The 24,763-nt window shown below is 48.0% G+C and overlaps 1 protein-coding gene across 4 annotated transcripts in view; it reads left to right on the plus strand.

The window, feature by feature from the left end:
• Nucleotides 1–24,763, plus strand: part of PDE8A (phosphodiesterase 8A) — a 150,455-nt gene that overhangs the window by 71,588 nt on the left and 54,104 nt on the right. For 3 of the 4 annotated variants that reach the window (XM_002721497.5, XM_070054563.1, XM_051834236.2), the window contains exons 2-5: nucleotides 11,013–11,069; nucleotides 12,740–12,930; nucleotides 18,519–18,575; nucleotides 20,064–20,118. In XM_002721497.5, the coding sequence (XP_002721543.1) occupies nucleotides 11,013–11,069; nucleotides 12,740–12,930; nucleotides 18,519–18,575; nucleotides 20,064–20,118 (360 nt within the window). Of the gene's footprint in view, nucleotides 1–11,012; nucleotides 11,070–12,437; nucleotides 12,503–12,739; nucleotides 12,931–18,518; nucleotides 18,576–20,063; nucleotides 20,119–24,763 lie in introns of those variants that run through there. The other variant, XM_051834237.2, reaches the window with a different exon arrangement.

Consider the following 24,763-nt stretch of genomic DNA (forward strand, 5'->3'; position numbering starts at 1 on the left):
GAGAAAGGTCTTCCTTTGCCGTTGGTTCACCCTCCAATGGCCGCCTCGGATGGCGCGCTGCGGCCGGCACACCATGCTGATCCGATGGCAGGAGCCAGGTGCTTTTCCTGGTCTCCCATGGGGTGCAGGGCCCAAGCACCTGGGCCATCCTCCACTGCACTCATGGGCCACAGCAGAGAGCTGGCCTGGACAGAATCCGGCACCCCGACCGGGACTAGAACCTGGTGTGCCGGCGCCGCAAGACAGAGGATTAGCCTAGTGAGCCGCAGCGCCGGCCTGTAACTCTTTCAAATAAATAAATTTTAAAAAACTGTATTTTTTTCTTTCTCTCTTTTTTTAATTTATTTATTTGAGAGGTAGAGTTACAGACAAAGAGAAAGATCTTCCATCTGCTGGTGCACTCCTCAAATGCACTCCTCAAATGGCAACAGCCAGAGCTGGGCCAACCTGAAGCCAGGAGCTTCAGATACCTTCTTCTGGGTCTCCCACATGGGTGCAGGGGCCCAAGCACTTGGACCATCTTCTGCTACCTTCCCAGGCACATTATCAGGGAGCTGGATCAGAAGTAGAGCAGCCAGGACATGAACGGGGGCCCATATGGGATACCAGCACCAGAGGCAGAGGCTTAGCCTACTACGCCACAGCGCTGGCCCCCTTAGCATGCGTTTTAAACAGCTATCCCTTTACTGTCCTTGAGCTAGATATGTCCCCAAACACCTTCAGGCCCTGCTACCACCCCTTGCCTTGGGCAGACATCTTTGCTCATGTTCCCTTATAAATCTTTGTGCTCAGGTCACACTGATCACTTCTGGGTCACAGAAGGAAGCAAGTCTAGGTATCTTTGGCTTAAGCTCAGCAAATGTTGTAAATGAAAATTCCGATCAGGAGCATTTCTTACTATCTTTAATGGGAAAAAATTTTTACCTTTAAACCCTTGGGAAGAAGCAGCATGGGAAGAGACAGTCTCTCTTGTCTGTTTAGTCTGCTAAGTGGGTGACTGCTGCTACGTGTGGTACAGGGGCAGGCAGTGATTGTCCGAGGCTGGGGCTGGCCTCCACACCATCTCCGATCCTGGTCAGAAGGCCTTTGTCTCCCCCTGGGACTGGGACCCGGTCTGTTTGTTTTGTTAGTTCTTTTTCCATACACTTCCCTCTCGCTCTCCTGCAGTTTCTCCTCTGAAACCTGAAGTTCAGGTTTCTTTGGGAAAATGGTTTCTTCCTTGATTTTTCTGATACGATTTTTTCTAAATTTAGAATTAGACGTAGTTGTTCATAAAAATAAAAGTATTCAAAAAGAAAGCTTTAAAGAAAATAATAGTTTGTAAAAAAAAATAGTGAGGGCCATTTGTCGAGAGATCTGTGTAGTCCTCGTAAATGAGGACTTAGAGACAAGTTTGGCTGTGTGACCTTAGGTCAAGGGCTGCGTTCAGAGGGTCTGATGTTTTAGCACAGGAATGTCAGAATGAGCGATTTGTGGCCGACTCTCTGAGAGCATTCGGTCTGGAAGTCCGCTTTGTACAAAAGCTATGATGGTAGAAGCAGCTTTAGCCTCTGGTCCTGGCCTCTGATCTCTTCCTTGCTCTGGATCCAAAATGCGGGCGTTGTGGGTCTCATGTCCCCTTGCACTGCTGTTGGTGCCAATGCGTGGAGCACCTGTGCTGCTGTTTTCCAGGAGAGGCTGAGCAAAGTGGAGAGCCCTGCCTACCATCACAAGGGATCCTCCCCTCCTCCCTTCTCCCCTCCCCTCCCTTCCCCTCCCCTTCCTCCTCCCCCTTCTCCCCCTTCTCCCCCCTTCTCCCCTCCCCTTCCCCCTCCCCCTTCTCCCCTCCTCTCCTCCCTTCTCTCCTCTCCCTTCCCCTTCCCTCCCCTTCCCTTCCCTTTTTCTGTTTCTTTTTAAAGCGGATGGGGGGGGGGTCAGAGTTAAACCCCTATCTGTTTAACCTGGTTATGGAAACTGTCGGGGGTGATTCAAGATAATTCTGTTGTGTGGATTGTCATTGTCGGTGTAATCCCCTCCTGATCGCATTAGGCTTACTAGCCACCCAGCATAACCGAGGCAGCCAGGATGCTGGGCGGGTCAGGTAGACAGCAAGCCCCTGTGGAGCCTTCTGAGAGTGAGTGTGTTTCATAAACATAATTGATGAATGCAGATATGCCTCTGCTGCAAGGGGCCTTCAGGAAGCTCATGAAAAATGTATGCTATGGAAAAGCTATGCATGGCTCACAACATTTTTTTTTTACACCAAAATAAATTTACTTTTTAATTTCATTTTTAAGTCCCTGTGTGGACTCGAGGCTCATTTAATTGGTGGTTGAGAGCTTTCTTTTTTGATATCCTTGCCATCCATGCCTGCTGTATTCTGTTTTTCTGCAGGAGGGAGTGGAATGAATAGTGCTGAGTTCTCAGCTTCTGGCTGCCTGCGTTGTGGGGCAGTCTGTGGACCCTGCCCCTCACGCTGTCAGGCCATTTGCACGAGTGATCAGTTTCTCTTCTGTAGGCCCTGGGGCGGCGGTGTAACCCGGTCTGCTCTCTGACGTTACACCTCAGATTTCTGCAGTTGGATTTGAGGATCTCAGATCCCACTGACCCTCTTTGGACTTACTGTGCGGGTGTCTGTGCACACTTGTTGTGAAGCGGCTCTTATTTGTGAAACATTCAAAGGTCATTTATTTTTACTTATTTTCCTGAAGACTTTTCTCTGGCCCTGTATCAGATACAATAATAGGAAATTTAGAAACTGGATCCTACTTTTGTAAGGTATTTCAAGATGACATGAAGTTAATAGCTCTTATTAAACATTATCACCTTAGTACTCTGAAAGAAATAGGTCTTTGGAAAAATATGGTTTTTAAATTTCCTTATCAGCCAAAGACGGCCTGAGTACTTGGGCCGCTGCCATCCATGTGCCAGGGAGTTCCAGGCTCTTAGCTTCATCTTGGCCCAGCTGTGGCCATTGCGGACATTTGGGAAGTGAACCAACCAATAGAAGATCTCTCTCTCTCTCTCTTCCTCCCTCCCTCTCTACCCTTTGTTGTCTACCTCTCTCTCTCTCTGCCTTTCAAATAATCATTTTTTAAAAAGTCCTTATAATTTGTACATATGTAAAATTATTTCATAGCAGAAACTCCTTGGAAAATATTTCTTGGTATGTGTAATTTTGGGCAGTTTACCCAGCATCAGGGTACTATGTTAGTAAATGCTTGAAATAGCTCATTTAGCTCAGATTCCATTTTTGCCCAACACTGTGGATTTGGAAAGCAAGTACCTGAATGAGTTCACTTTCGCATGTGGCTTGATTAGGTTACAGAGTGAAGGCTCTCAGTGGATATTTGCTGCTTAAATCACTGAAGGGACAATCAGGAACAGGTGAAGGGAGAAGAAAGAGACTAGGACAGTGGGGCTGGAGAGAGTATGAGAGAAGGCAGGGCGGCAGCGAGGAGCTTGCCTTAGGGTAGCTCTTGGTGCCATCTTGTGGGTGGATCCGGAAAGCACTGAGCAGACCCACACCGCTCCCACCGGGACACCTTGCAGAACCCCACATTTCCATGAGATCCTGGTGTGACACTGCAGATGCGTTCGCAGGACTTGGTGTGTGAATTGGTGGATCTCTTTGTGACCCACCATCAGCAGGTTCTGATCGCTCTGCCTCCAAAACACACCCAAATCCTTCTCTTTTCCATGGCAAATGCCAGACCAAGCTGTAGCCCTCTGCCATTTGGACTACAGGAACTTCCCTTCTGGTCTCTGCCTCTCTTCTCAGCTTCCCATAGCCCATTCTCCATGGGCAGCCAAAGGGGTCTTTTTAAGAATAAAAGTCAGATTTCTTGTCCTGGCATAGAAAACGGTGTAATCTGGCTCCTGATAGCTCCTGACCCTCTTCCCCTTAATTTCCTCCACCTTGTTTCCAGTGTGGGTCCTGTGCACTAGCCTGTTCCCTCTGCCTAGCGTTTCTGCCTCTGCTCCTTGTTGTTCTGGTCCCACCTTGCTTCCTGCTGCCCCAGAGAGGCCTTCCATCCGCAGCTCTGACTCAGGACAGCAGCCCAGTTCTGCCGTCACATCTCTCCCAGGTGTTCAGTGGTGGTTTTATCTGTCTGCTCTCTGTTGAGACCCCAGTGCCTGGGAATCCATTTGGCGCGGAGCAGGAGCTCAGCAAAGGTTTGTCGTGGGGGGTGCTGCTTCCCAGCTTCTTGACCTCGTTCAGCAGACATAGGTTGGGGGCCGGTGATTTAGAGTTTCCTAATGGAGGTGGAAGTTCAGTTCAGACAGAACGGGGTCCTATTCCTGTCATGGCTGCTTCCCAGCAGTTTGGCCAGCTGCTCAGGGCTTTGGTTTCTTTATCAATGAAATGGAGTTAATGAGTTACCTTGCTCATAGAGTAAGAATTAAATTGATCTTAAATATGATTGGAAACAAAATATTTAGCACATAATTGGCACATTTTCCTATTAAAGCTGACTGCACCGTGTTGTCATTATTTGTTTCCCCCGCCTCCCACTCGAGGTTGGATTAGGTACTTGTGCCTTGTATTCTGCGTACCCAGCACTGCTCTAGCTTTCTAACAAAGAAATGCGTGCCCCACAAATGTCTGGAATAATCGAGACTCTCCTTGATTTTTGTGTACAGTTAATGTGAACTGATCCCAGTGTAACTTTCTGTTTCTGATAGAGGGGATGCGGGAAAAAGGAGTAGCTCACAGGATTCTTCTGTGGTTCCTAATATTATTCACAAGATTATTTCTGTTTTTAATGAAATACATGTGAAAGTACTCTGAGGAGCGGAAGTGCTGTTACATCCTGATGTGTAATAAGCTGGTGTGAGTATAATTTATAGATAGATGATTGGCTCAAGAAGATTAAACGTTCACTCGAAAGCATCATTTGAAAGCCTGTTGCATGCCTGCTCCTATTTTTGGGCCTTGGGAATGTAGCAATGAATAAAGCAGATTAAGTCCCTATCATCATAGAACTTTTATTTTCTACTAAGAGAAAACAAGGAAGATAAATAGTAAAATATGTAGCATATCAAGTGGTGACTGGGAGCTAAGAAGAAAAAAACAAAGCAGAAGATGGATAGGGAGGGTGTAGGAGTAGAAATGTGAAGTGGGCTGGGATTGTCCATCTCATCTTCCACCCCTCGGCCACAAGTGAGGTTCCTAACACTGTAACTTCCAAGTACTGTTAGGTCATTTCCATAGTCAGAAGAAATTTTACTGTGATTCATCAGAGCTTCTAGTAGGAACTAACTTTGTATTTCTGTATTTATCAAAAAATTACTTTAAAATATTAAAATGCAGATAAGTATCCTTATTAACTGATGCCCTAATTTTATAATCTTTTCTAAACAATAAACCTTAATAATAAATTTTAACATAAATTAAAATCCAAAAGATTAAACTCAACAGCTTGTACAATTTCTGATATCAGCCCTTTAACATATTATCACTTTATATACTATCTGAAAATGTCAGAGGCTTTTGAAGGTAAAAGATTAAATTAAAGCTGTCATCTTAAATTTGGTTTTAAAATTATTATTCCTTTATAGATATGAATGTGAAAAGTAAGGTATTGTTAAGAGGGCTGTGGCCTGAAGCATTAGGTCAGTTTGAGTCTGATTTTCACACACAAAGAAAGGCTGGATGCAAAAATTCCTTTAGTCCAGTCTCCTTATCCAGAGCTGGCGGGCAGTTGTTTCCTCTTGGAGGGCCGGCTGCTGACGTCCGCTCCCTGAGTCATGTCATCAGATTTCCTGGTGGTGGCAAGTCGTTGTCCAGCTGTGCTGGGACTCTGCGGCATGCAGGTGGTGAGAGCCGCTGTCACCCTGCAGACAGGATGTAGGTCCAAGTGCAGGCCAGCGGAGTGAGTAGTCAGTGCTCATGGGGGACGGGAATTGCTGAAACACGACCATGTTTAAGTGATACTGCTAAAATTAAAGTGTGGCAAAATTCATAGTCTTAAATCTTTTACAAATGAATATAGAGGTTTTTTATTGCTTCAGATAAATGCAATGGTGAGTTATTTTTACAATTCGAGATCATAAAGTTAGGCTGTCCTTTGCAAAACTTATTTCATCAACTTTCCAAAAAATTATTTCAGAGACAAAAAGATGGGGGGAGGGCAGATGGGCAGAGAGGAGCTCCCATCCGCTGGCCCTCTCCTCAGATGCCTGTGATGGCCCGCACTACGCCAAGGCCAAAGCTGGGAGCCAGGAACTCATCCAGGTATCCCATGCAGGTGTCAGGAACCTAGATACTTGAACTACCCAGAGCTGGGTATAAAGTCCGGGTACACTATTGTGAGACGTGGACATCATTAAGCATCAGGCTAAGTGACTGCTCTCAAATTATCTTTTAATTTCATTTTCCACAGATGTTTTTAAGTTCCCTCATATAGGCTCAGCCATTTGTTGTCTGAGCGACTTGGGCCTTCACTTTGCTTCGAGATCAGTTTCCTTCTCTGGAAAGTAGGTTGGTTAAAGTCCCAGGCAGGGGAACTGCAAGGAGTGAATGTTATTTTTTGTAAAGAGCTGAGATCTGCGCACGGATTCCATCTGTAGACTGCCTCCCAGGCCTGCCTGGCCCTGTAGGTATGGGAACAGGCAGGTCAAGGCCTCAGTACAGGCCAGCAGCACCCTGCTTACAAAAGCAAAGAAATGAAGACAGAAACAAGAAAAAACTCCAAGCATAAACCTAGTAAGAATTGCTTTAGGGACAGATATAAAAATGCTTCAAAAAACCTAAGAGATTTGACCAAGTGGAAAGACATTGGGTGTTCTAGGATAAAGTCTGTCAGTACATGAACATGGGATTTCTAATTTCATTCATCAGTGGTATACTGTTTTCATTGTACAAGTTTGGCCTTCTTGGCTAAGTTAATTCCTAAGCCTGCTATTCTTGGAAAAATTTAATTTACTAAATTCAGTCTGCTAGTTTATGTTGAGGATTTTTGCATCAGTGTTCATAAAGGACATTGATGTATATTTTTCTTGTTTCTTTATCCTTGTTTTCAGGGTAATACAGGCATCATAGATTGAGTTAGGAGGTGTTCGTTTTATTTTGATTGCTTGGAAAAGTTTGACAAGAATTTGTTTTAATTCTTTTTTTTAAATGTTTGATAGAATTCACCTACAGAGCCATCAGATTCAGGACTTCTCTTTGTAGGGAGTTTCTTTGTTTTTAATTCTATTTTTACTTTTTAGAGTGAGAGATCTTCTACTCACTGGTGTGTTCCCCAAACGTCTGCAATAGCCAGCATTCCTGAAGCCAAACCTGGAACCCCATCCGGGTTTCCCACATGGGTAGCAGGGAGCTGAGTACTTCACATCATCTCTTGCCTCCCGGGGAGCGCATTAGCAGGGGGCTGGATTGGAAGCAGAGCCAGGACTGGAACTAGGCATTCTGACATGGGATGCAGGTGTCCCGGGTTGTGTCTTAACCACTGTGCCAGTCTCCCACCCCAGGAGAGGTTTGATTATTGATTCAATTTCCTTACTAATTACAACTATTCAAATTCTCTATTTCTTTGTGATTTAATATTGGTAGGTTTGTGTTTCTTGGAATTTGCCTGTTTCATCTAGGTTATCCAACTTTTTGGTGCACAGTTATTCATAGTTCTCTCTTATAATCCTTATTTTTCCATAGAAATAGTAATGTGGTAAAGTCCTCACTTTTGTGATTTTAGTAATTTGATTATTTTTCCCTCAGTCTATCCAGCTAAACATTTATAAATTTTGTTAATTATTTTTAAGAACCAATTTTTTTTAAAAGAAAAAATATTCTTTTTTTTTTAAGGATTTATTTATTTTTTTTGAAAGTCAGAGTTAAACAGAGAGAGAAGGAGAGGCAGAGAGAGATTGCTCCCCAATTGGCAGCAACGACTGGAGCTGCGCCGATCTGAAGTCAGGAGCCGTCTGGGTCTCCCACGTGGGTGCAGGGGCCCAAGGCCTTGGGCCACTTTCTACTGCCTTCCCAGGCCATAGCAGAGAGCTGGATCGAAAGTGGAGTAGCTTGGTCTTGAACTGGCGCCCAGCGCTTTAGGTCAGGGCTTTAACCCACTGCACCACAGCGCTGGCCCCAAGAACCAATTTTTTATTTCATTGATTTTTATCGATTGTTTGTCTAGTCTATTTCACTTTAAAAATTTTAATTTTTATTTGAGGGGTAGACACACACACACACAGGAGGGGAGGGGGATGCAGATGGAGAAAGAGCAGCCATCCATTGGTTCATTCCCTGAATGCCCACAGTGCCCAGTGCTGGTTCAGGGCCAAAGCTTAGAGCTGGGAAACTCAATTCAGGTCTCCCGTGAAGGTGGCAGGAACCCAGTCATGTGAGCCATCACTGCTGCTTCCCAGGTCTGCAGTCTGGAGTCAGGAGCTAGAGCCAGGATGGAACCCAGTACTCCAGTGTAGGATGTGGGCATTAGGCCAAATGCCTCCTGCTCTTCTATATTTCATTTATCTCTGCTCTAATCTTTATTATTCCCTTCCTTCTGCTACTTTGGGTTCACTTTATTCTTCTTTTTCTAGTTCCTTAAGTTTTAAAGTTAGTTTGTTTGAGATTTTTTCCCCCTAATGTAAGCGCTTACTTTATAGCTATAAATTTCCCCCTAGGACTGTTTTTTTTTTTTTTAAAGATTTATTTTATTTATTTGAAAGACAAAGTTACAGAGAGAGGTAGAGACAGAGAGAGAGATCTTCCGTCCACTGGTTCACTCCCCAGATGGCTGCAATGGCCAGAGCTGAGCTGATCCGAAGCCAGGAGCTTCTTCCCGGTCTCCCACACTGGTGCAGGGGCCCAAGCACTTGGGCCATCTTCCACTGCTTTCCCAGGCCATAGCAGAGAGCTGGATTGGAAGAGAAGCAGCTGGGACTAGAATCAGAGCCCATAAGGAATGCCGGCGCTTCAGGCCAGGGCTTTAACCCGCTGCACCATAGTGCCGGCCCTAGGGCTGTTTTTGGTGCTGCCTGCCTCTTTGCACCTCTGTGATCAGAAGCAACAATCGGAGCACTGATCCCTGCTCTTTGGAGGGCAGGGTCCTTTTGCCCACTTGGCTCCTGCAAGTGGTGTGCAGGTTGCTCCAGGAACAGGTGCACAGACGCCTGCCATGGGGCCGGAGCTGGGAGTAGGTAACTGCTATGTGCTGAGAGTTGAAATTGACTGTTAGTGACTTTACTGTCCAAATGCTCCCCTGGAAGTTGGGGGCCTTCTCATCAGACTCCAGAGTTCCCCCAGCAGAGTAGACATATTGCACCAGTGCAGTACTGTCTGCATGGGAGACAGAGTGCTGGGTGTTTTTAGTCCATTTTCCCTTAGAAAAATTCCTGGCCCTCGTGGAATTTTCTCGTTCAGAAATCCTGACGTTGGGGGCTGGTGGTGTTGTGCAGCAGGTTAAGCCACCACCTATGACACCAGCATCCCCAGTGAGTGCTGGTTCCAGTCTCAGCTGCTCCATTTCCAATCCAGCTCCTTGCTAATGCACCTGGGAAAGCAGCTGAGGATGGCCTCAGTACTTGGGCCTCTGCCACCTGTGTGGGAAACCAGGCTGCACTTCGAGGCTCCTGGCTTCAACCTGGCCTAGTGCCACCCATTGTGGCTGTTTGGGGAGTGAATCAGCAGGTGGAAGATATCTCTATATCTCTCTTTCTCGGTCTCCCCCTCTCCCTCTCCCTCTCTCTATAATTCTGCCTTTCAGATAAATAACTAAATCTTTTAGAAAAGAAATCCTGACGGTGGCATCCAGCTGCATCTCAGCATGAGGCTGTCCTGGTCCACCAGCCGTGGCTGCTTATTCTTCCTGTCCCCTCTCCAGGATTGGTCTGAAATCACAGAGTGAGAAACTGAGTCAGTGGCCCAAGGCCAGTAGACACCAGCTTTCACAGGTGGAAATGTGTGTGGATTTCCGCCATCACAGAGGGGATTTTGTCAGCATGTGTTCCGTACAGATGACTGCTGGAGGTGGGCAGTGTTAGGAAGCATCTTTAAAAAACAAAAAGATTTATTTATTTATTTGAAAGGCAGAGTTACAGAGAGGCAGAAGTATTGAGAGAGAGTCTTCCATCTGATGGCTCACTCCCCAGATGGCCACAACAGCCAGAGCTGCGCCGATCCAAAGCCAGGAGCCAGGAGCTTCTTCCAGGTCTCCCACATGGCTGCAAGAGCCCAAGGCCTTGAGCCATCTTCTACTGCTTTCCCAGGCCATAGCAGAGAGCCGGATTGGAAGTGGAGCAGATGGGACTCGAACCGGCACCCATATGGGATGCACCCAAACCCGCCCACCATGGTGGGTGTGCAGCACAGGTTGTGGAGCTAGAACGCCAGCAGTGCCTTGTGCTCGTCCTACGGCCTCAGGCAGGACACCTGGAATCTGGGTTTCCCTGCTGTGCACTCTCCGCTTTGCTGGGAGGAGTCAGCGAGACATCCTGTATTCAGCCCCCTCAAGGTGCCCACTGAGGTTTGTTAATGACCTTGTGTTTGTCAGTGGGGAGGGTCTTGCTGACAGGTAAGTGCTGTTGTGCTCTTTCTTGGAGCGGTTCCCGTGTCGCTGACACCTGTGGTTCTGACTGCTGGATCGCATCATCCCTGTGCTGTTTTGGGTGAAAGGTTTCATCATGTATCAGGAGAAAGACGGAAGCAGGCAGGGAGGGAATCTATTCCGTGTTTACCGTTTGGGGGCTCTTGATGTTGTTATCTCATTTGATTTTTATATCAAACAAGAAGTTGAGGCTGAAGGGGGTAGAGTAATTTACTTAAAGTCACAGCAGCTGGTAAAAGACAACACAAGGATCAGATGCATTTTTTTCCTCCTTTCCTGCTCTGACTTCTCTTGAAGATAATAAGGCACCCTTGGGCACCTCCTCTCTCTCTCTCTCTCTTTTTTTTTTTTTTGTCTGTTTGCTTTGTAAATTTTACTTTTACCTGTGGGACTGATTAGAGAGAGAAATAAAGCCTGTGTGTGTGTGTGTGTGTGTGTGTGTGTGTGTGAGATTATTTTGTAAAGCAAATCTCTTTCTCACAGGTAGCAGTAGCTGACGTGCAGTTTGGTCCCATGAGATTTCATCAAGATCAACTTCAGGTAATAACGAGTCACATTCTCATTACCACCTGTTGATTTTCTTTCAAAGGAGTGGGTGGGGTCCAAAGTTGCCTGTTAAAGATACAGTCTATTTTTCAGATAATAATACTGGGCTAATGTTAAATTTGCTAAATTTAATAGCAAAATTAGAGTTATATTAAAAGAATGTTCATTTATTCATTTTTAAATTTTATTCAAAAGGTAGAAAGAGACAGACCTAGACTTACCACCTGCTGGTTCATGCCACAGATGCCCCCAACAGCCAGGGATGGACCAGCCAAAGCCCCAAGTAGAAACTCAAACTGAGTCTCTCATGTAGATGGCGAGACCCAATTACTCGAGCCATCACCTGCTGCCTCTCAGTGCACGTTAACAGGAAGCTGCAGCTGGGAAGGGGGCCAGGACTGTTAACTCAGGCACCCCATAATGGCCCGTGGGCATCTTAGAGGGGCCTTAACCTCTGTGCCAAACGCCCGAGAGACTGTCTTTCTCTTGGTGATATACATTGAGGCCCTTAGAGGTAAAGATGTGTCTGCAACCTACATTAGATTGGTTCACCATGTTGTTGTTTGCACGCAAGTACATGTGTGTATATATAGAGAGAGAAACCGAAGTCAAGGTGGCCTTCACAAGTTTTCCGTGGGTTTTAAATTTTCCAGTATAAAAGATAAGATATTTTACATCGCTGAATCAGCTCCATCAGGGAGAAAATATCTTCTGTCTGATCCAAAATAGGGGACAGAAAAATACCAGTTGCAATGCATCCAAGTAATTAGGGGAAAAGTTTCCTTCATACAAATGCATAATCACTGTTCCTTTTAAAAAAACAGAAATGTGTGCTGTTGGGTCTCAGCTTCCGTGGTGTTTGTGCAGATGGGGTCAGAGAAAACAAAGCTTGGGGAGGAGGGCCTCCCTGGTCTCTGTCTCACACAGGCTGCCCCATCTCCAGCAGACCACCGTGGCCCCGTCAGCCAGGCTCTGACGTGATGGGCAGTGGCGTTCCTGAGCCCGGGTTGCGGTGCTGGGGAAGAAGCAGCTGATCCAGGCCTTGCCTGATGCTTGCCAGGCGTGGGGCAGAGGCACAGACACTGCCTCCTCCACATGCTGTTGTTCCCGTGTCACTTAACTGGAAGGTGTTGAAATTAACGTTTTGGTCTGCTCTCAATCTCCCCTCTTACAATTCAAGTGATTCTTTAAAAATTTAACATGAAGGAATTGCATAAACTCTTGAGTCAAAACATTTAAATACATTTTTTAAAGGTAAAATGTTCCATAGTGTCCCTGAAATATTTGCATTTGCCACCTGAGGCTAACGTAATTAAGTTTCTGCTCACTAAAATGAATATTTCTGTGTTTTAATTGATTTAGTTTCAAGATAAAATGCTTTATCAAGCCTTTGTTGAGTTCTACCAATGGATTTATTAGCAGAACAAGTAAGTATATGATCCAAGCACTTGAACTTCCAGACTAAGAGCAGTTAGGAAATAGCACTAACTTGGGGGAGCCGAGAGACAACGTCCCCAAATCATGTATAGGAGAAGGATTTCTATGCACAGGCTGCCATGTTCACATCTGCATCCTCGCCTTGAGTTTTCTACAGCTTATTAAGAAATGGAAATTCTGACATCTTTTTTAAAAGAAAAAAAAATGTCCGTGCTCTTTTAATTCAGGTACTTTTAGTGTTTACCAAAGAAGATAACCAGTGTAATGGATTCTGCAGGGCGTGTGAAAAAGCAGGGTTTAAATGTACGGTCACCAAGGAGGCCCAGGCTGTGCTGGCCTGTTTCCTGGACAAGCATCATGACATCATCATCATTGACCACAGGAACCCGCGGCAGCTGGATGCAGAGGCACTGTGCAGGTGAGCCTGAGACACGGCCACAGGGTCCTGCTGGCATTTGTAGCAGTAAACACAGCCTGGGAAGGGGTTAAGTTCAATTCCGTCTCTCTTTTAAGTTGCCTTGCTTGCATGTAAATAAGCAAGACATTAGAGTCTCATGATTTCTAGGACCAATCTGTATCTCTCGTGTTTTGTCTTGCTTTGCTTTGCTTAGTGTAGCTCCAAACAGTAAGAGAGTATGAATGAGAATCAGTAAGAGTTAAGATGAAACTTGGTATGTAGTTTACTACGACTATTACCTGTATATTACTACACCAAGAATTATTAGAATTTTCCAGATTGTTTTCAAAATTATAAAAAGTTGGCCGGTGCTGTGGCGCGGTGGGTGAACACCCTGGCCTGAAGTGCTGGCATCCCATATGGGTTTGAGACCCGGCTGCTCCACTTCCTGTCCAGCTCTCTGCTATTGCCCGGGAAAGCAGTAGAAGATGGCCCAAGTCCTTGGGCCCCTGCACCCACGTGGGAGACCGGGAAGAAGCTCCTGGCTCCTGGCTTTGGATCGGCACAGCTCTGGCCATTGTGGCCATCTGGGGAGTGAACCATCGGATGGAAGACCTTTCTCTCTCTCTCTCTCTCTGCCTCTCCTCTTCAAATAAATAAATAAAATCTAAAAAAAAAAAAAATTATAAAAAGTTTTGAAGATTGTCTTCTAAGGTTAGTTGAGTGTGCCTTAATTATAATATTTGTGAATTTTCAATATGCAAAAGTTCTGGGTAGCACACAAAACTAAGAAAAGGGATTTTTTTTAAAAAAAGATTTTATTTATTTATTTGAGAGGCAGAGTCACAGACAGAGAGAGGGAAAGACAGAGAGAAAGGTCTTCCAAATGCTGGTTCACTCCCCAAATGGCTGCAATGGCTGGAGCTCGGCTGATCTGAAGCCAGAAGCCAGGAGGTTCTTTCAGGTCTCCCACATGGGTGCAGAGGCCCAAACACTTGGGTCATCTTCTACTGCTTTCCCAGGCCATAAGCAGAGAGCTGGATCAGAAGAAGAGCAGCTGGGACATGAACTAGCACCCATATTGAGATGCCAGCACTGTAGACCAGGGATTTATTAATTTTTTTTACAGATTTATTTATTTATTTTAAAATCAGAGTTAGGCCGGCACCGCGGCTCACTAGGCTAATCCTCTGCCTGCGGCGCCAGCACCCTGGGTTCTAGTCCCGGTCGGGGCGGCGGATTCTGTCCCGGTTGCTCCTCTTCCAGTCTAGCTCTCTGCTGTGGCCCAGGAGTGCAGTGGAGGATGGCCCAAGTGCTTGGGCCCTGCACCCCATGGGAGACCAGGAGAAGCACCTGGCTCCTGCCATCGGATCAGCACGGTGCGCCGGCTGCAGCGTGCCGGCCACGGCGGCCATTGGAGGGTGAACCAACGGCAAAGGAAGACCTTTCTCTCTGTCTCTCTCACTGTCCACTCTGCCTGTTAAATAAATAAATAAGTAAATAAATAAATAAATAAAAATTTTTAAAAAAGCAGAGTTACAGAGAGAAAGAGAGGGAGAGGGAGAGAGAGAGAGGGAGATCGTCCATCCTCTGGTTACTCCTCAAATGGCCACAACTACTGAGACTGGGCCATGCCAATGCCAGGAATCCAGAGCTTCTTGCAGGTCTCCCACGTGGGTGACAGGGGCCAAGCACTTGGGCCATCTTCCACTGCCTTTCCCGGGTGTGAATGCAGGGAGCTGGATTGGAAGTGGAACAGCTGGGACTTGAACCGGCGCCCAAATGGGATGCCAATGCTTCAGGCCATGGCTTTAACCAGCTGCACCACAGTGCCGGCCCCAAGGCTTCACTTCTTATTCTTAGCACATAGGCAACTCCAAAAGACAAGAGGGAGATTTCAGGGAGACTGGTGAGTGCCCACAGAGGAGGTTTATACAGAGAGCCATGGGTGCCTGGTCCAGCGAGGGCTTCGGGAAGATATTTGGGTGGGGTTGTGAAGGGTGAGCAGAAGCTTTGAAAGGGGGAAAGGTCCTGGTAGAAGGAGCAGCCTGTGTAGAAACAGGCAGGGTGTCTGCTGGGTGTTCACGGCTGCTGGTCCCGCAGGTGCGGAGCGTGGCTCTGGGAGCCTGGAGCAGCACTCATGAGCCGGGTCACGCAGGTCTTGTGTGCTGAGCCAGAGACTTTGGACTTACCCCTCGGGCGGGTGAGGTGCTGACATACTCTGTGCAAGGGAGCGTTAAGAGCAGGATGGAGGCTTACTTGGCTGCCAAGAGGAGACAGGAGGAGCCGGGGCAAGTCAGCACCCTTTCAAGGCTGCTAAAGGCCACCTTGTACAGTACCAGATTTCTGTGTGTCCTCCAACTTCTTATCAGAAAACCCAGGGAAATAGCAGGAGGCAAAAATAGACCTGAACAATAAGACATACAGAATCTTCCGAGGATAGATTCTCCTGTGTCAAAGCTGGGTGAACAGGACAGGACTTTCCCCTCCTCTGTTGTGCTGTGAGGAGTCATAAGGAGACCCGTTCCTGTGCCATCCCCGCTTACAGTGTCTGTGACGCTGAGCAGCAGACAGAGGCTTTGCCTCACTCCCACGGGACACAGCAGGTGCACTGACCAGACACGGCCTAGGAAGTCCCAGCCAGGCAGCCTGTGCTCCAGTCTCAGCTATTCCACTGCTCCCTCGTTCTTTACTCTCTACAGCCACTCAGGAATCAAGATGAGGGTTGGACAGAGCCATGGATTTGTCTACCATGTTGTAAAAAGGGAAGAGGCATTGAGGAATCTGACAGTTACATACTGCCAAAACAGTAAGCTGCGTCGGGTCTCAGGGTTAGTCTGAGAGCCGGCAGGCCGGGACCCACTCTGGGCAGCAGACCCACGTGCGTGTGCTGGCCGCACTCTCTGAGCTGGAACTGTGCCTGCTGACTTGGTCTGCAGCCCAGACTAAGAGGTGGGTCTGGCAAAGGGCTGCTAAGGAAACTTCTGGCTCCTCTGTTAGCAAACTCTTGGCCTGGGTAGTAAGAGAACAGGATGCAGAGGCCTATGAAAAGCTACCACAGCAGAATGGAGGGGAAGGAATAGCCCGAACGAACAGTAGAATTGTTTTTATAAGAAACCAAAGAACCTTTTAGAAGCCACATGCTTAGCGTATTGGAAAAGGTGAGGACAGAGTCCTCCGTGCAACAGAAGCAGGGTGCTGTACTGAGAAGAAGCCTCTTGAAGGGAGACAGAGTTCCCTCTGGACAGCGCAGAAGCAAGCCCGAGCCGAGCCTGCCAGCCGCTCTCAGCCTCTTGACCCGCCCTGGTCTGCACTTCCTTCCTAATGTCGCTCTTTTCCGTCTGAAACCTGTCCTAGCAGACGACAGTAGTGGGGTTGTGCTCTTGTAGGGTTTAACTCAGCGGAGGCTCCGCATTGTCGTCATGTGGGCTCTCCTGTCGCCTGGGTCATTTGTCCTTGCCCACTTTGACTGAAGACAGGTTGTTGCCCCGAGTACCTGTTTCTGATCTTTAACTGCTGACACAGCTGCTGATGTGCAGCTGGGCAGATGGCCGCCTAGAAAATCCACTGCGTGGCCTTGCTTTCCTTCAGCCGGCCCGTGGAGTTCCCATATACATCTCCTGGACCGCCTGTCGTGGAAGGAAGTGTGCCCTTTCCCTGCTGCCTGGAGTGGGACATTGTGGCTGGTGCTCAGCCTCTGTCTTGCGCTGTGAGGAAGAAACCCTGTGAAGATAATAGAGAAAAGCAGGTAGAAGGCTGGGTGCCTCCTTCTGCACATTCTTGTGTTTGAGACAGGGAGAGATAGTTTAGTCTCTGTTCTCTGGAGTTTCCTGTCACGTGTGGCCAAGCTGGATCCTAGTGCCACACCAGGGAACGTGGTTTTGAGGGCATCCCGACAGGCCTGAGCTGCTTTCAGAATCTCCGGCCACAGGCTCAAGCCCCATCTTTTCTCTTCCTTTCTTGAAACTGGCCTTCTCAATTTCCAAGTGTGTGTTTCCTCCCCAGGTTCATGAATTCTACGGCGACCAGAAGTGCACCTCTGCCTCTTTGGACGGTTTTAGTGGCCCTCTAAAGGGCCTGTGTCCAAGTGAACGCTTAGTCCTCTGCCCAGTGCCCCTCGTTCTCACGGCCACAGCTATGGGCAGGGGCAGGTCACCCGCACTGTTGACCGAGACCGTCTGTGTGGTTGCCTGCTTGCCGTCACCCTACTCAGATCTGTTTTTCTTCTGGAAAGCTGAGGGCTGGCCCGAGGTGGCTGGCCGCATGCTTCCGTGACGTGGCGGAAGCAGAAACAAGACTAGATCCCTCGTCCCTAGGCATCGCGGAAACGCCAGCTGTGAGCCCAGTCTCCTGCCCCCTGCCTGAGAGTGTGTGCTGTGCCAGGGACCCTTTCCCAGGCAGATCCAGAAGCGGCTCTCGGGTGGTCCCTGTCCCGTCCCGGCCTCTCTCTCCAGGGGTGGGGAGGTGCCCAGGCTGTGTGCCAGGTGCCCTGCGGCTTGAGGCTTCTTCCGCTCCCGCAGCTGAGTTCCTCCCCCTGCTGTGTGAGGAACTTGTCTTTCTCCAGACGTCCTAGTTTCTTCCTCCATGGAGGAGGAACCTGGAGCTGTTTCCTGTCTCCAGTCTCAGAGCACCGTCTTCCTCCCACTCCTGTGTGGCCCATTCGTTTCCGCCCTCTCTGGGCCTTTTGTTGTGGCCCCAGTCCCTGCGGCCTTGGAAGCTGCTCCCTCGGAGGACTGGACGCCCTGTTGCTGTGGGGGCCTCCTGCTGCCAGGGCCCTGGGGGGGGGCAGTGGCTGCTGCTTTTCCCTCTCACCTCCACCTCCAGCTGTGGATGCTCTTCTTTCTGACTGGTAACTGTATCTGGCATGTCCCAGTTTGGGGTTTTTCTTGTTAGTTTTGCCACCTCTCTCTTTATATATATATATATATATATAATTTTTTTTTGACAGGCAGAGTTAGACAGTGAGAGAGAGAGACAGAGAGAAAGGTCTTCCTTCTGTTGGTTCACGCCCCTAATGGCCACCACAGCCGGCGCTACACCGATCCAAAGCCAGGAGCCGGGTGCTTCCTCCCGGTCTCCCATGCAGGTGCAGGGACCCAAGCACCTGGGCCATCCTCCACTGCCCTCCCGGGCCACAGCAGAGAGCTGGACTGGCACCCCAACCGGGACTAGAACCCGGGGTGCCAGCACCGCAGGCGGAGGATTAGCCGTGAGCCGTGGCGCCAGCCAGCCGCCTTCCTTTTACCTGGGCATTCTTCATTCTTCAAGCTGCTTGGAGCACAGTGAGACTGGCCTTGCTCTGCCTCCTCCCCAAGGTTCACAGCCATCAGCTCACGGTGATTGCATTGCCCTGTGTCAGGGAGAGACAAATAGCTCCTTGCATGTAAGCGCACAGTAGGGGCAGCAAAGACCAGGACAAGTAGGAGGGCGCTCCTCAGCGAGCTGTGACAATCCGGCTGCCACAGTCCACAAGTAGGAGTCTGTCCCCAAAGGGAGGACGCTCGTGCAGCCAAGGAGGTGACTCCCAAGTGTGCGAGGATGTTTTGCTCTCCTGTTCACCTCTCGCAGATTTGCTCTTTAGGAATTGTTTTTCTTTTTATTTTGTTCAGGTCTATCAGATCATCCAAACTCTCAGAAAACACAGTCATCGTTGGCGTAGTACGCAGGTACAGTCTCTTTTTCTTTTCTTGGTGTTGAAACTTGTGACATCAATGTAATGCTTGCTCGTAACAGATGGCTGAGTGACAGCTGCCTGTGTGACAGTCATGCCTCTTGGTAGTTTGTGTCTTTCATTTTTATACCATCTTAAGTTGCTGTTATGGTTAACTTCATGGAGGGTTTCGGATGTGAAGGTTTCTTTGTTTTCAACTGCCATTCACTTCAGAAGCAGGCAAGCTATGAGCACTCCATTCCTCAAAGTGTGGTTCCCAGGGGAGCCTGCTTAGAGCCTTCCAGCTCCACACGGAGGAGGAGTCTCATATTTCATCCTGAACTCCAGGTAGGGAGGAGGGCAGGTATTCACATGAGAAGCTTACGTACGTCCACAGATAAAGAAGTGCTTCTGGGTCCTTCACAGCTTTCCCTGAGTAATAGAGGAGAGCAAAGTGTTTTGTTTCATTTTGTTAAATTTTGTTTGTTTTAACATTCATTTATTTTGGGGTCGGCATTGTGGCATAGTGGGTAAAGCCGCCACCTGTGGTGCTGGCATCCTGTCTGGGCACCAGTTTGAGTCCTGGCTGCTCCACTTCCGATCCAGCTCCCTGCTAATGCACCTGGGAAGGCAGCCGAAGATGGCCCAAATGCTTGGGCCCCTGCTATACGCATGGCAGACTTGGAAGAAGCTCCTGGCTCTTCGCTTCAGGCTGGCCCATCCCTGGCTGTTGTGGCCATTTTGGGAGTGAACCAGAGAATGAAAGAGTCTCTCTCTCTCTCCTTTTCTCTCTCTCTTTGTAACTGACTTACAAATAAATACATCAGTCTTTTAAAAAAAGGATTTGTTTTTATTTTAAAGTCAGAGTTAGAGGGAGAAACACACACATGCAGAGAGAGAGAGAAAGAGAGAGAATATTTCATTCTCTGGTTCACTCCCCAGATGGCTGCAATGGCGGGGGCTGGGCTAGCCCAAAGCCAGGATCCAGGAGCTTCTTCCAGGTCTCCCATGTGAGTGGCAGGGGTCAAGCACTTGGACCATCTTCTGCTGCTTTCCCAGGCCATTAGCTTGGAGCTGGATCGGAAGTGGAGCAGCTAGGACTCAAACTGGTGCCCATGTGGGATGTGTGTATCTTAGGCAGCGGCTTTAACCGCTACACCACAACACCAGCCCCTATTTTGTTTTTTAGATAAACTGGAAGTAGAAGGAAAATAGGAAAGAATTTGATTTAGATTAAAACTAAAGTTTTACATATTAAAAAGATATGCAGACATTTTTACATTCCAGCTGTGAATGCAAGCTCTGTATTTCAAGTATTGCAGTGTGTACTGCCCAGAAGCTAAAATACGAAGTTAGAAAACAGTTTTCAACTTTATACCTTGAACTTAGATATTGATGTAATACGGCTCACTGGATGACAGCACTGTGCGAGCTAGGGAAGAGTGAGAGAGGTGAGAAGCCCTGCTGGTCGCTGTGTCTGACCCTGCCCTGTGCTCTCTTAAAGGACGGATAAGGAGGAGCCGTCTGTGATGCCCTTCATTGCTGCTGGCTTCACCAGGGTAGGTGCCGCTTCTGTGTTAACTACAGAGAGCTCGCTGAGGCGTGAGTCTGTCTCGGAGCCCAGCTCAAGTTCTGAATTCGTTTGAAGAAAATAAATTGTTGTCCATGGACGTGGTACTGTTTGATTTAGATTTCTAACCTGTTGACCTAATCTATTACTCTTACTGTCTTAGTCTCAGAAGTAACTTTGAAAATCATCTAAACATAATACCCCCCACACACACTGTGACACACACATTGAAAATTCTAGCATAGGGTGTGTTTATGAAAATGCTTGCACGTATACATGCAGTTGTTAAACCCAATCCAAGAATTCTGGGAATAGAAATAAGGCAGCCTGGACATGGCTCCCTGTCTCTCCAGTCTGTTGGCTTCTCCTAAGCCCAAGAGCTGTGAGGACTTTGGTCAGCTGGTTGCACAGGAGGCCTTGGGAACGCAGTGGAGACCACCTGAGATTGACAGCTACTTCACGTCCCGTGAGCGAGACAGCCAGTGTGGATTTAAGGTGCTCTTGGTGGGTAGGGCTCCCGGGTGCTTGGCAGAAGCAAATACAGATCCTCCCAGAGGAAGACACCTTCATCTTCGGCCTCAGAAGCTGCACACTCAGTTTGAATAAATAAAAACATAGTAACTAAACATTTTTAAACTTAGACATTAGGTCAGAAGAAATTGTCCAGCATGTGGCTCAGAGATACAAAGACAGGAAGTAAGTTAGAGAGATTAAAAATTGTGAGGGTTAACTTGAAGGTTTACTGTGTAAATAACTGGAGTCCCAGGAGAAGAAGAGGAAGAACGGGGCAGACTAGATATTTGAAGAATGACTGAGAATTTTCCAGAACTGATGAAAGACTGACCATACGTTCAGAAATTCCAAAAAATCCAAAGTAGAGTACATTAAAAATAGAGGACACATCACAGTGAAAGTGAAAGGGGGGGGGGGGGGATCCAGAGAGAAGATCTTAGAATTAGCCAGAGAAAAATGACTCAGAAGACCAACAGCTAGCACCTCCGTAGTGCCGCGAAAGCGGCAGAATCGCATTTCCAGTGTGCTGATAACTGCTGGCCTAGAATTCACACCCAGCGTTCGTGCCTTTTAAAATGAGACTGACATAATAAAGACTTTCAGAAATACGAACACCGAAGGTGTTTGTGTGAATGCTTCGGCCGGAATGAAAGTGAATCCCAGAGCAGGGTCTGAAATGCCGGAAGTGAAGAGCAAAGAAAACTGTGAATGTGGAGTAAACACAAGCCCTGTGTGGAAGCGGTGCTGCCGTCCTGCTCAGTCAGACTCCAGGGTACGGACTGCACCCCAGTCACTCACGTACCCAGCCAAGCTACTGTTCAGCTTTCAGGACCAAAACAGAAATGGCTGTTTGTTTTGGGAAAGTACGTAAAATTCAGGGATCTATGTTCCTAAGAGCTGTGTCTGAGGGAAGCAATTGACAGGGGGACCCTAACAGTACAAGAAATGAGCTGGAGGCTGGCGCGGCGGCTCACTAGGCTAATCCTCCGCCTTGTGGTGCCGGCACACCGGGTTCTAGTCCCGGTCGGGGCACCAGATCCTGTCCCGGTTGCCCCTCTTCCAGGCCAGCTCTCTGCTGTGGCCCGGGAGTGCAGTGGAGGATGGCCCAAGTGCTTGGGCCCTGCACCCCATGGGAGACCAGGAGAAGCACCTGGCTCCTGGCTTCAGATCAGCGCGGTGTGCTGGCCGCAGCGCGCCAGCCGAGGCAGCTATTGGAGGGTGAACCAACGGCAAAGGAAGACCTTTCTCTCTGTCTCTCTCTCTCTCTCTCTCTCTCTCTCACTGTCCACTCTGCCTGTCCAAAAAAAAAAAAAAAAGAAAAGAAATGAGCTAGAACGGACACTGGAGAGGAGAGGGAGCAGCACAGTGGGCAGGATCCCTGCTGTGTATCCTGCTGCCTAGTCTTACTCTGCCTCCCTTCCTTGCTTTCATGCTCACTCTCTCTCTCTCTGCCATACACGGAGGTGTGTGTGTGTGTGTAACCTGTCTACCTCTTATACAATGAGTGTCAAATAGAGAAACATGGACTGGGATGTATAATACTCTTTTAACAGGATGGACATCCAAGAAAGTAATTTTTTTTTAAAGATTTATGTATTTGAGAGGCAGAATTATAGACAGAGAGATCTTCCATCCGCTGGTTCACTTCCCAAATGGCCACAATGCCAGAGGTGGGCCTATCCAAAGCCAGGAGCTTCTTCAGGGTCTCCCATACCGGTGCAGGAGCCCAAGTACTTGGGCCGTCTTCCACTGCTTTCCCAGGATCATTAGCAGAGAGCTGGATCGGAAGTGGAGCAGCTGGGACTCGAACTGGCACCCATATGGGATGCTGGCACCCCAAGTGGAGGCTTAGCCTACTATGCTACAGCACTGACCCCCTCAGAGAGTAATTTTAGTAATAACTCAGTATATAAAATCTAAGCCATCCCAGCTAACCATTGGTGTTTGCCAGTTTGGGGACAGGAAGTGGGGGATAAAAGCATCTCACGGGCTTAACTCGGAGATGTGGTGTGAGGGCAGGCAGTGAAAGTGGCCTGACGTGTGCATCTGTGGGAAATGTGCACGAGAGAGCGCCACTCTGATATCCTCTGTTGTGGAAGTAACTGGTACCTTGCTTTCAAATAATAGTAAAGAAATTTGTCTGCTTTTGAGATTAGATCAAAGGAAGGTAAAATGGAAAACGTGGATTTTATAGCAACTCAATCAATCTGGCAAACAACATGTAAAATCTCACAAAGATGAGACAAGAGTAAAAGCTGAACCAGCGGCTTGAAGGCCTCTCTCTCTGTCTCTCCCTCTATCTGTACCTCTGCCTCTCAAATAAATAAATAAATCTTTACCAAAAAAAGAGAAGGAGTGAAAGCTAATGTGTGTGAGTGGGCTGCATTCTCCCTTTTAAAAGACAGGCAGTTAGATTGTATTCCAAAAAGCACAGCTATATATTTATAAGAGCTTAATAATAAAGGAACAAAGAGGTAGCAAAAATTCAGACCAAAGAAAAATACAACTATCAACTTTAAGGTCACATAAGGTGAAACTCAAGATTTTATACATCACACCATTTCGTATAGGAAGAATATAGTAGGTGATTGTTATTACACAGTTTTTGTGACTTTGTGGTTTTGACAACCTTCACAACATATGATTGAACGTTCCTTATCCAGAATGCCTGGGAGCAGACATGTCCCCCAGTGTCAGATTTAGGATTACTTGAGTAGGCTTTACTGACTGAGCGTCCCTACTGTGAAACGCACAGTACTCTGACATCCGAAACGTCCTGAAGTGTTGAAGTATCAGCTCCTCCCCTGGCCACTGCACTCCAGAGGTGCGTGTCAGCGCGAATGAGAACAACCCAGCCAGCCCCAGGGAGAGGGCTGCTTCGGGCAGAGTCCCAGGCTGTAGGTTGCCTGTCCTGAGGGGTGTTTATGTGTCTCCAAAGCTGCTGGGGAGGGCGTTCACACTGAGCTCTCTTGGAAAACCTTTGGAGTACTCAGCGGCTGCAAACCCGCTGTGCCTTTAACAGTTAAGGAGCTTAGAAGCCCCCTCTCGTGGGACCTGGCAAGGAGGTTGTCCCCGCCGTGCTTTGGGTAGTTTGCTTCTCGCAGCCACCGAGGTCATTCAACCTTGGCTTTGTACGCGGTCTCTTGGGAAGCACACAGATGCAGTGTTGGACACGTGTGTGTTTTGGATTCCAGGAGCTCAGCTGTGCAAACTGCGAGAGCCTCCTGGTAGAAGGCTGCTACCCTACAGTCCTTGCATTTTCCTAGTATTGTTGAGTTATGGAGCCAACTTGAAAGGTGGTCAATACTGACACCACATATTCCTCCTCTCTTGCCCACATCCCTAAACAAGATGTCGCCTGGAGCCGTTCCTAAGTGCCTGCCCATGTAAGAACATGTTCTACGCAGAAAGCACAAAAGCATTGCCGTCGTCACTTTAGTGACAGCTGACTTGGGAAATACGGAGGTGGCAGCAGGCTCAGCTTTGTGGTGGAGGGATCAGAATGGGGGAGGGGCACCAGCACGGTAGTGCGGCCTGTTGAACCGCTGCTTGTGATGCCTGCACTCCTGCGTCCCCTATTGGAGTGCCGGTTAGAGTCCCATCTGCTGTGCTGTCAATCCAGCTCTACTAACGTGCCTGGGAAAGCAGATGATGGCGCCTGCCACCCCTGGGAGATCCAGGTGGAATCCCTGGTTCCTGGTTTTGGCCTGGTCCAGCCTTGATGGCTGTGGCCACTTGAGGAGTGAGCTAGTGGGTAGAAAAACCTCTTTCCCTCGCTGTCTCTTTTACTCTGTCACTCTGCCTTTCAAATAAATAAATAGTAAAAAAATTAAAAAAGGGTGGTTCTCAGAGACCACCAGTGCTAACCATTCCTGTCATCCACTGTTCTTTACCTTCGTATGACCAAAGGGTGCTCTGGTCACAGCAGAACAGCTAGACCTCGAGCAAGGGGATTCTTCTGCGTCTCAGGCTTACAGGGAGCGGGGACAAGGCTTGGCCCTGACAGCCAGTACTGCAGTGAGGTCACTCTGGTATTCCGGGCAGTCTGCGGTTTGGTAGATCAGTCACAGTTCAGGATGGGAAGGCAGACGGGGGACCTGTTTGCCTCCCCAGTTGGCCTT

The sequence above is a fragment of the Oryctolagus cuniculus genome, chromosome 12, assembly GCF_964237555.1.
Source record: "Oryctolagus cuniculus chromosome 12, mOryCun1.1, whole genome shotgun sequence".
NCBI classification, from domain to species: Eukaryota; Metazoa; Chordata; class Mammalia; order Lagomorpha; family Leporidae; genus Oryctolagus; species Oryctolagus cuniculus.